Raw genomic sequence first — 13,885 nt, 5'->3', positions numbered from 1 at the left:
AGGAAATTCCCCTTTACTCCTATTTTCCTGAGAGTTTTTATCATGAGTGAGTGTTGAATTTTGTCAGATGATTTTTCAGCGTCATTTGATATAACAATATGATTTTCTTCTTTAGTCCTTTGACATGGTATATTATCCTGATTGATTTTCAAATGTTGATCCAGCCTTGCATTTCTGGAATAAATTTCATTTGGTCATAGCATATAGTTATTTTTATATGTTGCTGAATTCTATTTGATGATATTTTATTAAGAATTTTTACATCTATATTCATGAGAGGTACTGATCTGTAGTAATATTTTTTTGTAATGTCATTGTCTGGATTTGGTATTAGGGTCATACCAGCTTCATAAAATAAACCGGAAAGAATTCTCTCCTTTTTTATGGAAGAGATTGTGCAAAACTGGTGTTAATTCTTTGTTTGGTATAATGCTGTTTGGTATAATACTCTAGTGAAACCATCTGCTCTTGGGGGTTTCTTTTGGGGGGAATTTAAAATTATGAATTCAGTTTCCTTAGTAGTTATAGCTATTCAAATTACCTGTTTCATATTGGATGAATTATAAAATGGATCAAGGATTTGATCCATAGTATTCCCTTATTATGGTTTTGATATCTGCAGAGTTTGTAGTGTTAGCTCTTGTTTTATTCCTCACATTGGTAATTTTATCTTTTATCTGTTTTTTAGTCTTGCTAGAGCTTTGTCAATTTTTATGGATATTTTCAAAGAATTAGCTTCTTGTTTCACTGATTTTTCCATATTGTTTTTCTGTTTTAAATCATTGCTTTTTGTTCTTACCTTCATTATTTTCTTCCTTCTGCTTACTTTGGATTTTGTTCTTGAGGTAGGACCTTAGATGATTGATTTCAGAATTTTATTTATAATTTATGCACTAATTGCTAAAATATTCCCTCTCAGCACTTCTAGCTGTGTCCCACAACTTTTCATGTTTTGTATTTATATTTTAAAATTTCCTTTGATATGTCCTTTTGCCCCATGGATTGTTTAAAAGTATGTTACTTAGTTTCTAAGTGTTTGAAGACTTTCCTGTTATCTTTCTGCTATTGATTTCTAGTTTCATTCCAAGGTGGTCATTCTGAACACATTCTGTATGATTTTAATTCTTTAAAATTTGCTGAAGTCTGTTTTATAGCCCAGGATATAGTATTTTGGTATCTGTTACAGGGGAACAAGAAAGGAATGTGTTCTCTGCTATTGTTAAGTGTATATTCTACAAGTGTCAATTATTAATAGATCTTCTCATCGATGGTTCTGAGTTCTTCTGTATCCTTCTGATTTTCGGTTTAGCACTCTTTAACTGTTTAAGTCTTATTTTTCCTTCAAGTTTCAACTTAAACATTATTTTCTGAAAAGGCTTTTTCTGTTACCTGGATAGGTTTGAGTTCCCCTCTATTATGTTCCCAGAGTACCTCATATTTCTCTTGTAATCCCCATTATAATTCTTTATTGCAGTCATTTATTTAGTGTCTATTTTACTAAATAGGTTAAAATTTCATGAAGGTGAGGATTATGTCATTGTTCTTTGATACTGTACCAAATATCTGGTACAGTTCCTAAGACAAAGTAGATATTTTATACATTCAGGTTGAATATAACTATTTATGTATTGGTTCATAAATATCTACTTACCTGATCACCCCCAAGTAGTCCATGGAATTTCCATGGCCACCTGGGTCCGACTCTGGGACTCTGGGACCTCAGCATGACCCAGAAATTTGAAGGTTAATGCTAGGCATAACAAGTCCTCCAGACTCCTGCTTCAGGCCTAAGGTTTGGTTCCTTTCTGGTTGGTTGTTGCTTAGTGTATACCAGCTGTTAAAATAGTGTACTCTCATTCTGATTATATGAATGAATGGATGATTTAGGTCTAGAAACTCTAACCTTATCTGGTACACCTAAGCTATAACCAACAAAACTCCTGTTAGTATGCTTTCCTTCATAGTCTGAATCATTTTTAGAGCTCTTATGATTGATTCCCCCTTTTCCCCCCTTTTTCATATACCAGCTCTGGCCTGAGTATAGGTAATGAGATATTCTAGGAGAGTCATCATGACTTTAAGACAGCTCTTCCTTGCTTCATCTCTAACCAAGGTCTTATTTCCTGAGACAAGTATTTGGTGGGGAGACTATTCCTTGTATCTCTAGAACTGGCTCTAGGTCACACTGTCACGGTGACCACCACATGTGCCAAGTGACTTCTCACATTTTGCAGTGAAGTCTACCTTCCTTCCAACCGGACTCTGGTTCAAGAGACATTGTGAAATGGTTCCTTAGGACCATATTCTGAGTCCATATTCTCCTTGAGCACTAGTTCTTCTCTGTCATCATATCCTCACTCCTTCCCTAGTCCACTAGGTAGAGCTCTTTTCTTGTTTTTTTGTTTTGTTTTGTTTTGTTTATTTGTTGTTGTTGTTGTTTGTTTTTTAACCCAGAGCTGCAGTCTATACCCTCTAAAAATTTTTTGACTAACATTTTTTCTTTAATGTATTAATTCTCTTCCATCTGTCCCTTTTACTCTGTGAACAAACCAGTGGGTCCCTGATTCTTCTTTGATGGTTCTATTCACTCTCAAGAATTAGCTGTCTGAATATTGTGAACATATATCTCTTGAATGTTTCAGCTATTTGCACTTTTGCATTCTTCACACTGTAAACTTTTTTCACTATCATGATTTTGGCATCTGTCCATCAAAGCAAAGGTTGCAGTTAGCCAATCAGGTTAAAACTCTACATGATTTGATCAATCTTTTTTTTTTTTTTTCTTTTTGAAATCACATTTCTCATTTTAGTTCTATCCTTAGGAAATCAAGGATAGCATTGGGTTTTGTTGCCATCTCTGGTCACTTAGTAGTACTTAGCCACAATCTTGTTTTGCAGAGCATTTTGAGACTACCGAAGCACAAAGGAGTGATGTGATTATTAACATCTACAAGAACAATGCTAGGAGTAGTGTCCCTCTTGCCTCATAATTCTCTGTCCTCTTTATAGTTTGCTTCTTTTATTGAGGATACTTAATGAACAGATAGAACCGAGCCTGAGATGCAGAAGCTTCCAGGTTCTAATTATCTCTTTGTCAATGGCAAGGCTGCCATGATTTTCAGAAATTTTGAGTTTAAATCCTCATCTCAATGAAATTACTTTTAAATGTTTTAACTTTGGATTTCCGATTGCTGATTGATGACTTCTTATTAATTTTGTAGGCAGCACTCAGCATATTTGGCATGCTTGGTGGGCCACTTATGGGCTTGTTTTCTTTGGGGATTTTGGTTCCCTTTGCCAACTCAATTGTAAGTATAAAAGATGAATATATGTAAAGTCTACTTTTCCAACTACAGTAGCATTTCTACAATTTTTCTCAACTATAAAGTTATGGTTCCTCTGATACCTGTCATTAGTGGCTTATCTTGATGACTTAAGTTATTCGTATTGACTTCGCTGGGACACACAATGAATGTACTATGCACTGGGACCCTGCATGTGTGAAACTAAATGGAAACTGCCAGAACAATATATATTGTGACTGCTGCTGCTGCTGCTAAGTCGCTTCAGTTGTGTCCGACTCTGTGCAACCCCATAGATGGCAGCCCACCAGGTTCCCCCGTCCCTGGGATTCTCCAGGCAAGAGCACTGGAGTGGGTTGCCATTTCCTTCTCCAATACATGAAAGTGAAAAGTGAAAGTGAAAGTAAAGTCGCTCAGTCATGTCCGACTCTTCGAGACCCCATGGATTGTAGCCCACCAGGCTCCTCCGTCCATGGGATTTTCCAGGCAAGAGTACTGGAGTGGGGTGCCATTACCTCCTCCGATATTGTGACTATCACATAATTATAGAAAAGCGTAATTATAACTAAAATATAATATTGTTGTTTAGTCACTATGTTGTGTCTGATTCTTTGTGACCTCATGCACTGTAACCTACCAGGCTCCTCTGTCCATGGGGTTTTCTAGGCAAGAATACTGGAGTGGTGGTGGTGGTAGTTTAGTTACCAACTTGTGTCCGACTCTTGCGACCCCATGGACTGTAGCACGCCAGGCTCCTCTGTCCATGGGATTTTCCAGGCAAGAATACTGGAGTGGGTTGCCATTTCTTTCTCCAGGGGATCTTCCCAACTGAGGAGTCAAACCCAGGTCTCCTGCAATGCAGGCAGATTCTTTACTGACTGAGCTATGAGGGAAGCCCATTTCCTTCTTCAGGGCATCTTCTTGACCCCGGGATTGAGCTTGTGTCTCCTGCATTGGCAGGCAGATTCTTTACCATTGAGCCACTGGGGAATCCCAAAATATAATATTAAAGAGTATCATAAAGCACAACTAAAGAATATATATTATGAAATAATACATAATATGATATATAATATAATACAATATATTATGAATATTGGGCTTCCCAGGTGGTGCTCAAGGTAAAGAACCTGCCTTCCAATACAAGAGATGTAAGAGATGCAGGTTTGATCCCTATGTTGGGAAGATCCCCTGGAGGAGGGCACAACAACCCACTCCAGTATTCTTGCCTGGAGAATCCCAAGGACAGAAGAGACTGGCAGGCTACAATTCCTAGGGTCTCACAGAGTCAGACATGACTGAAGCAACTTAGCATGGACATTATGAATATTATATTATATAACTAAAGAACAACATTTTGTTTTTATTTATTTTTTACCCTTCATTAATATTAATCATTAAGATTTAAAGGAGATTTACAGGCTTGGATATGAAAGATTTCAGGGCAGTAGAGCCGAGGATACCTGTGAATAGCCTGGGTACAGTAAAGAGAAGCAATAAGATAAATTCTTTGCCACTTTGGTCAGAATCTATTCTCCTGATATTTAAAGATGTAGCTCCAACAACGTGCTTCTGTTCCCAAAAGGATAATCATAATTTATAATTGAGTTCAGAAAGAAGTAATAGCTCTGTTCTTCTATATAGACATATCTGTGCTTTGAGGTGTACTAAGTTTTGTTTAGTATAAATGAAATTGAAATAATTTCTCTGAAAGTCAGGAGGAACACTACTAATTTAGTCCTGCTATAAAGCTGAAGTTTAGGAAAAGCTTATAATGTATGTGTGGTTGTTTCAGACAGATGGAGAATAACTGTAGAACTTTATACTTAGAATTCCATTTTCCTCATGAGGCATTAGGAATTGGTAAGACAGATACAAATAAGGGCTATTATCATTGTTATTATTGTTAATAATAATTCTCAATGAAGTGTCATATGAAATGCTAGCTTAGTAGAAATGAATCACAAAGAAAGAGGGCAGTTCATGTCCACCTCAAAATGTTGAAGTTTTGATGAGATTCTTTGTGAAATGCAAGTGGTTGGTTGAGTGACTGAAATATTAAAAGAAGATTGACTTTTGATTTTTGACATTTATTGCCACCATGAGTTGCCTCCAGAAATGCTATAGCTGACTAGGTCCAACTTGTCCTTAGCAGAGGAAGTAAGATACTGCTATTTCTGTTGTAATAATCTGATCATTATTCTTAAAGTGAGGGGAGAAATTTCACCACAGAGAAAGGGGCTTTCCAGCAAGATTTGCTTTCGACTGCATTATTTGGAACTAGGGCTTAAATCATTCAAGGACTGACTGACTATCAAAAACTGTTCGATTACTGGTGAAAGGTAGGAGCAGGGTAACCCAGGTCTTTCAAAGATTGTGAAACCAAATGTCTTTAGAGAGGACATTTCCACATATCTCTGGAAGTACTTGGCTTGGTTATATGTACCGTTGCAGTCATTTGTGAAAACATCTTGCTATTTTCCAGTATTCTTGCCTGGAGAATCCCAGGGACAGAGGAGCCTAGTGGGCTGCCATCTATGGGGTCGCACAGAGTCGGACACGACTGAAGCAACTTAGCAGCAGCAGCAGCATTGTCCCCTAATTTATTTATCATGCATGTTGCTAAGTAAAGGAATAAATTCTGTGGATGCTTTCTTCTTCATAGCCTGTTGCTCATGCATGCGTGTGTGCTAAGTCACTTCAGTCTTGTCTGACTCTTTGTGACCCTAGAGATTGTAGCCCACCAGGCTCCTCTGTCCATGGGATTCTCCAGGCAAGAATACTGGAGTGGGTTGGTGTTCCCTCCTCTAGGGGATCTTCCCAACCTAGGGATCGAACCTGAGTCTCTTAGGTCTCCTGCATTGGCAGGGAGGTTCTGTACTACTAGTGCCACCTGGAAAGCCCCTGTTGCTCATATGACATGCCATTTTTTTTGTAAATTAAGTAAAAGTGGAGGGAAAAGTTGGCTTGAAGTCAACTGCATATCTGTCTGTTGTGGTCACTGGGTGTAAAGAGATGAAGAGACCAGAACAGAGGGCTGGCCATGGAGACAGAGTGGAAGGCATGGAATTATGAGATATGTAAAGAAAAATGAAGAAGAATTGGTGATTGGCAAGATAGAGATATAAAATAGGGGTTGGGGGTTCCAGAGACAAGGGCTCTGGGCTGAGGGACCTGGGACCCATGCTGCCCTTGGCAAGAGGCAGGGAGCTTGCAAGGGAGAAGAGTTTTAGGAAGGAAGCTGGTAAATTTGACTTGGACCGTGTTGAGCTTAAGCTCCTAATGTTAACTTCTATTTCAAAGCAAACTGTATTATTTGTTTTGAAAAACACTTCTGTTTTGCAGGGAGCACTTGGGGGTCTGCTGGCTGGATTTGCCATTTCTTTGTGGGTCGGAATTGGAGCTCAGCTTTATCCCCCACTTCCTGAGAGAATGATGCCATTAAGACTTGAAACCCATGGCTGTAACAGCACATACAATGGAACAAATTGGATGACAACCACAGAAATGCCATTTTCTACCAGTGCTTCTCAAGTACACAACATTGAAAGGTAATGGATTGAGCCTTGTAATGCCATATTTTAAAAAATGAATGTGACAGATAGAAAACCTCTGTTGCTCTTTGTCTTGCCTGCAGTGCTGTGATTTTGCCTAATTTTGAAATGAGGAGAGTGTGTGTGGCTTTCTGGCTATTATATTTTGTTCAGAAATAGCAAAAGAAAAAAAGCCATATTTTCTTAATTTCAATAAAAATTTCCACTTCACCTACAGATGCAGAGAAGACTTGAATAGTAACAAAAAATTCTACTATGTGTAAATGCTGACAAATATTAGTTCCACTTGAATGAAAAGTTGTCTTTGTCCACTGAAAAACCTTTAAAATGAAAAGCAAAATTATAAAAGACACATTGCATATATAGCCTTTGAAGTATAACTTTTACCAACTAGAAGCTGCAATTTGTTGAAATACATTGGATAATTGCTATTTGTTCAGTTTTAAATATTCCAAATCTTTAGAGCATTGGCAATGAGTTGCAGCTGTGATCTTCCTGTTAGAGTTTTCAGTTATGCAGTACATTTTTGAGCTTCTGGCTACTGATGTCATCTGATTTAATGAAATAATGTAGACTTTTGGTTGGAGAAGGAAATGGCAACCCACTCCAGTATTCTTCCCTGGGAAATTCCATGGACAGAAGAGCCTGGTGGGCTATAGTCCATGGGATCACAAAGAGTCAGATACAACTGAGCGAGTTTCACTTAGTGACTAAACAGTAACAGACCTTTTGGTACATCACTGTTACACTGTACAGTGGATGCGAGAGCAAGACTACCCTCAGTGGGTATATACATATTCAGCTTTAAAGCGCAAAACCCATGGATGCATTCAAGGAATGCAAAGATGATGGCACTTCCCCTAAAGTATTGCCCCAGTTCCAGCTTGCCTAGAATGAAGCCACTGGAGAATCATTTCTTTTGAGACAAGACATGGCATCTCCCTCTTAAAATGGGACACACTCCTGGGAGAAGGAATGTGACCATACATACAGACATCATTGGTGATTCAGAGGGAATTCAGCTATGAGAATACTTGTGTGGGAGTCAGGGCTGGTAATCTGCATGGGTAAAGAGAAAAGGTAGTTCTAGGGCCTGAGGCATGTGTGGGGGAAGGTTTGACTAGATGGGGATGCTATGGAGATAAGGGCACAGAAATACAGGGTGTATTCTGGATAAGAATGAATGCATTTATGGGGTGGAGCTCAGGAAGTCATTAGAGAGAAGGGAGAAGTGATGAATTAGTTAAGGGAGAAGTGATTAAGGATAAATTGGAGGATGTTGAAGTTGTACTTTTCATTTCGCAATTTTTCTTAGTGTTTGTCCTGATTATGTAGATGTATCTTTTAATTTAAAGGCATATTGGTTATTTGGATTTCCAAAATACATAAATGAGCTGAGGTTTACTATGTGCCTGGTACCATAATAATCACTGTTCTATGTTAGCTTATTTATAAAATAGCTCAGCTAATAAATCAGAATTTTTTGAGCATGAACTAAGTACCCACAAGAATGATTATAAGCAAAGTTGAAATGTAGATTAGCACAGACTTCAGGGATGCACTAATACTTGAAGAATGCAGAAGTTGGCTAGAAGAGAAGGTCTGGAAAGTTATTGTTGTCACAGAAAATGACCCAAACGGAAGTTGGACAAGAGAATAAACAAGTAATACATTGTGAAAAGTAGTATTCACAGTCTATCATGACAACCAGAAGGAGGAGGAGCCTAATGATTCCTGAGTGAAAGATTCTAGAGGAGTGTAACATGGGTGAAATAATCAGGTGAACAAGATCAGACGGGGGAAAAAAGGAAGGAGTGTATGTTGCAGAATGAAGGCAACATATGCAAATCAGGAAGGCCTGAAGCCACATGGTGTCTTAGGACGTCATGCACAGTTCAGGATGACTAGAGTCCAAGGGGAGTGAACACACACACAGCCAAAGGTGAAGTAGCTACTCTCACTGCCTACATATTAGGTTTCAATCACTCAGATTCAGTTTTTACTTTTTAAGTTCCCAATACTTAATGGGTACATAACTTGCATTTCCCTTATGATTAATGAAGTTTGATACCTTTTTACATGTCTACTGGGCATTTGTATGAGGTGGCTGGATGGCATCACCAACTCGATGGACATGAGTTTGAGTGAACTCCAGGAGTTGGTGATGGACAGGGAGGCCTGGCGTGCTGCAGTTCATGGGGTCGCAAAGAGTCGGACACGACTGAGCAACTGAACTGAACTCAACTGGGCATTTGTATAACTACTTTTATGAACTTTTGTGACTTTATTGAAATCTTTGGTCCATTTTAAAATGAGTTCTCTGTTTTTATTTATTTAAGTTTTCTTGATAAATTCTAGATAAAAGATAAGTTTTGAAAATATTTTTCTCCCACTCTGTGGCTTACCTTTTTACTCTATGGACGGAGGAGCCTGGTAGGCTGCAGTCCGTGGGGTCGCGAAGAGTCGGATACGACTGAGCGACTTCACTTTCACTTTTCATTTTCATGCATTGGAGAAGGAAATGGCAACCCACTCCAGTGTTCTTGCCTGGAGAATCCCATGGACGGAGAAGCCTGGTAGGCTGCAGTCCATGGGGTCGCACAGTCGGACACGACTGAAGCGACTTGGCAGCAGCAGTGATGCTTTATAGTGGTCAGAATTTCTTAATTTTAATTGAGTTCAACTTATCAGTCTCTTCCTATATGGTTAGTCTTTTGTGAGTCCCATTTAAGAAATCTTTGCCTACCTTGAGGTCATAAAGATATTCCTCTAATTTTTTTATTTAAAAGCTTTCTTGCGCACCATTTCCATTTGTGAATTGTAATCCACTTTGGAATTGATTTCAAGTGATCAAGATTCATTTTTTCCCCATATGGATATTAGCCAAAAACCATTTATTGAAAATATCTTCTTTTTGCACCATTTGCCATGCAGTGGCAACTGTGACATAAACCCAATGACTATTTTTTGTGGGTCAATTTTTCGATTTTCTATTCTGTTCTATTTTGTCTGTCTTTGGCCCAATATATCACATTATCTTAAGTTCACTAGCTAACTTCTATTTTCCCCTTCTTTCTGGGATCTTGACCCCTTAAGTTCTAATTGCCATGATCTCTCTGAGGTCTACAAAAACCTGCCTCATCCCATCTCCAAGTTTTCAAATATTACTTTTGGCTGGATGGTGGGTCTATCAAAGCTGCATGTGGAATCCTAGAGCAGTTGTTTTAGAAGCAGATCAGGTCATGTCACTTCTCCACTTAAAATACTACAACGTGCCTTCCAGGTCTATCCACGTCGCTGGAAATATAAGTGAAATAAGTCAGACAAACACAAATACTGTATATCTCTTATATGTGGAATCTAAAAAATACCACAAAATAATGAAGATAACAAAAAAGCAGAAAGTGGGAGGGGCAATATAGAGGCAAGTGATTAAAAACAATTAGGTATAATATAAGCTACAAGGACATATTATACAACATAGTGAGTATAGCCAATATTTTATGATAACTGTAAATGGAATATAACCTTAAAAAATTGTGAATCAATATATTTTACACCTAAAATGCCCAGCTGGATGAATCACAAGCTGGAATCAAGATTGCCAGGAGACATCATTTAAAAGTGGACATTTAATTTCCAAAATTCATGGAATTTTTAAAGTATCTTTGACATTAATTTCTCATTTTGATATTAATATCTCATTTAAATGCTTTCTTCTCTACAATCAAAATGGGAATTGTTATGTTTATTAATTTGTTTACTTAATCACTACATATCTCTTTTAGAATGTAAACTTCCTGAGAGCAGGAACCCCCTTGTCCACCTTTTCAATGTCAGACTTTCCAATGAGAAGAACAGTGCCTGGGAAACAAAGCAGAGTTGAGTGAATAACATGAACAGAATGAATAAACATGGACATTGGTATTATAATAAACATTATTGGTATTATGAGATCAAGGTTCAGTTCAGTTCAGTCCAGTTCAGTCGTTCAGTCATGTCCGACTCTTTGCGACCCGATGAATCACAGCACGCCAGGCCTCCCTATCCATCACCAACTCCCGGAGTTCACTCACACTCATGTCCATCGAGTTGGTGATGCCATCCAGCCATCTCATCCTCTGTTGTCCCCTTCTCCTCCTGCCCCCAATCCCTCCCAGCATCAGAGTCTTTTCCAATGAGTCAACTCTTCGCATGAGGTGGCCAAAGTACTGGAGTTTCAGCTTCAGTATCAGTCCTTCCAAAGAACACCCAGGACTGATCTTTAGGATGGATTGGTTGGATCTCCTTGCAGTCCAAGGGACTCTCAGGAGTCTTCTCCAGCACCACAGTTCAAAAGCATCAATTCTTCAGCGCTCAGCTTTCTTCACAGTCCAACTCTCACATCCATACATGACCACTGGAAAAATCATAGCCTTGACTAGATGGACCTTTGTTGGCAAAGTAATGTCTCTGCTTTTGAATATGCTATCTAAGTTGGTCATAACTTTCCTTCCAAGGAGTAAGCATCTTTTAATTTCATGGCTGCAATCACTATCTGCAGTGATTTTGGAGCCCCCAAAAGTAAAGTCTGACACTGTTTCCACTGTTTCCCCATCTATTTCCCACGAAGTGATGGGACCAGATGCCATGATCTTAGTTTTCTGAATGTTGAGCTTTAAGCCAACTTTTTCATTCTCCTCTTTCACTTTCATCAAGAGGCTTTTTAGTTCCCCTTCACTTTCTGCCATAAGGGTGGTGTCATCTACATATCTGAGGTTATGAATATTTCTCCTGGCAATCTTGATTCCAGCTTGTGCTTCTTCCAGTCCAGTGTTTCTCATGATGTACTCTGCATAGAAGTTAAATAAGCAGGGTGACAATATACAGCCTTGATATACTCCTTTTCCTATTTGGAACCAGTCTGTTGTTCCATGTCTAGTTCTATCCGTTGCTTCCTGACCTACATATAGGTTTCTCAAGAGGCAGGTGAGGTGGTCTGGTATTCCCATCTCTTTCAGAATTTTCCATAGTTTATTGTGATCCACACAGTCAAAAGTTAGGTCACACTTAATTTCTGATCCAATAAGGTAAAAGTGGGACAGCAAATTTGGACATTATAAACATGATTAAATATTATATTCTGAGTTTGCCATGAGGGTTATTGACACATACTCTTAGTTACTAGTAGCATGCATAAAACCTTACAGTTATGCTTTTGTTCTTTCTTAGGACTCCACTGATGGATAACTGGTATTCTTTATCATATTTATACTTCAGCACTGTTGGAACTTTGGTAACGTTATTTGTGGGAATGCTTATCAGTTTATCAACAGGTAACATTAATATTGCTATATTTAGTATTAGTATTGCTATATTTATTATTGCTATATTTACCTCTGTATTAGTTTTTACTATATCTGTTTTATAGCTATTTATGTTATTATACTATATAAAATAGTAAAATACTATTAGTTCAATTATTTGTTCCATTTTACTCATGGGAAGTTTTAAGGACTAGTCTCGAAAACAGAAGACCCATCTCAATTAGAATCTGTTATGCCATTTAGCAGCTGCATGAACTTATAGCTCTAAGTCTGTATAGCTGCTCCGTAGCTACTCTGAGCCTTAGCTATCTTATGTATAAGATGAGGGTAATAACAATTGACCTGCCTATCTCACAGGTTGCTGTAAGATAAAAATAAAATGCTTTTGTGTAGCTATTACAATGCTAGGAGTTTTATACATACCATTATAATAGCCCTGTGCCATGATATTCTCATTGTCCTGCACCAACTCTTTGTAAACTGGAAAGAAGATATCTATACATGTAAGGAGTAGCCTTTATATCTAATTATGGTCTTTATATCCAAACATAGTGTGAAGGCTTTTTTTCAGATGTCTGTAAACTTAAAAAAATACATTTTAAATAAAATCAAATCAATAATACACATGGTATACCCTGCTTTTCTGGGATTGCTGTAGAACCATTATCCTGGGACTTCATTTTGCCCTAGTTCTGTGAATTCCCTTGGTCTCCTTCCTGTGTTTGATGCTCTGCTGCCTGAATCCCATTTCTCCTAATTCTTGTTTACTCCCTTAACTGAATGGAGTATATGCTATAGCATGTTCTTGAGAAAGGATGGACAAGAGATCTTGGAAACATTGCATATCTGCTTGATAATTGTTGGCAATGTGAGTAGAGCATCCTAGGTTGAGAGTAACTTTCTTGTTCCTGAAGCCTGTCTTACTTTTCTTCGACTTGTCTTATTGCTGTTCAGGATACCAGTTCCCTGTCATGTACTGGCTGTTTACATGTGACCCATTTCACAATGACTGTCCTGCCCTAAACCCTCAGGAGGGTCTAAAGACCTATATCCTTCAGTTCCAGGGAATTTTCCTACATGATTTCTTTTATAATTTCCTGCCATTTTCAATTTTCTCTTTCTGGAAACCCTGTTAGTCAAATGTTTTAAACCTGGACAGCCCCTCTGATTTTCTTATCTCTTCTCTCTATTTTCCATCTCTGTGTCTTTTAGGTCTACTACATGGGATATTTTTATAAATACTTTTCCAGTAATTTTCAAAGGAGAGTGCTGATCCAGTTTTGAGAGTAGTCCGTAAAGAAAGGAGGGTGGGTAGAGGCTATTGCACTTATCCAGGTGAGCAGTCGTGGTGGTTTGGAGCAGAGCAGTAGTGTGGAGTTGGGGAGAAAAGCTGGGCTCCCTAATTTCCTATGTTCCCTCACATATACACATCCAGAGCAGCCAAACAAGGGGCAGAAAGCTCCACTGCTTTCTTTATCAAGTGTGTTATAATCAGTCAGAAATCCTACACTTCATCCAAGTATGTGTGATATCTGCTTTATGCTACAAATCTACCAGCACGGTGCCCACTTTGTAGAGTACCACCACCTCTCATTGATTTTTTGGCATCTGGATAGCACTGTCTTTGATACTTCTTTGGTACTTGCATTGATAATTAAAATTATATTAATAATGACATTAATATAACAGATTAATGATTGTATTAACATTATATACTTGTCAT

The 13,885-nt window shown here is 38.2% G+C and overlaps 1 protein-coding gene across 1 annotated transcript in view; it reads left to right on the top strand.

Annotated features, from left to right (window-relative positions):
* The window catches only part of SLC5A8 (solute carrier family 5 member 8), a 66,282-nt gene that overhangs the window by 50,095 nt on the left and 2,302 nt on the right, over positions 1–13,885 (top strand). Inside the window, exons 11-13 of the mRNA NM_001164861.1 lie at positions 3,222–3,308; positions 6,648–6,853; positions 12,068–12,171. Of these exons, the coding sequence (NP_001158333.1) occupies positions 3,222–3,308; positions 6,648–6,853; positions 12,068–12,171 (397 nt within the window). The remainder of the gene's footprint in view (positions 1–3,221; positions 3,309–6,647; positions 6,854–12,067; positions 12,172–13,885) is intronic.

Source organism: Bos taurus, chromosome 5 (genome assembly GCF_002263795.3).
Source record: "Bos taurus isolate L1 Dominette 01449 registration number 42190680 breed Hereford chromosome 5, ARS-UCD2.0, whole genome shotgun sequence".
Taxonomy (NCBI): Eukaryota; Metazoa; Chordata; class Mammalia; order Artiodactyla; family Bovidae; genus Bos; species Bos taurus.
Note: the sequence above shows the minus strand (reverse complement) of the source record. Positions and strands in the feature narration are given on the sequence as shown.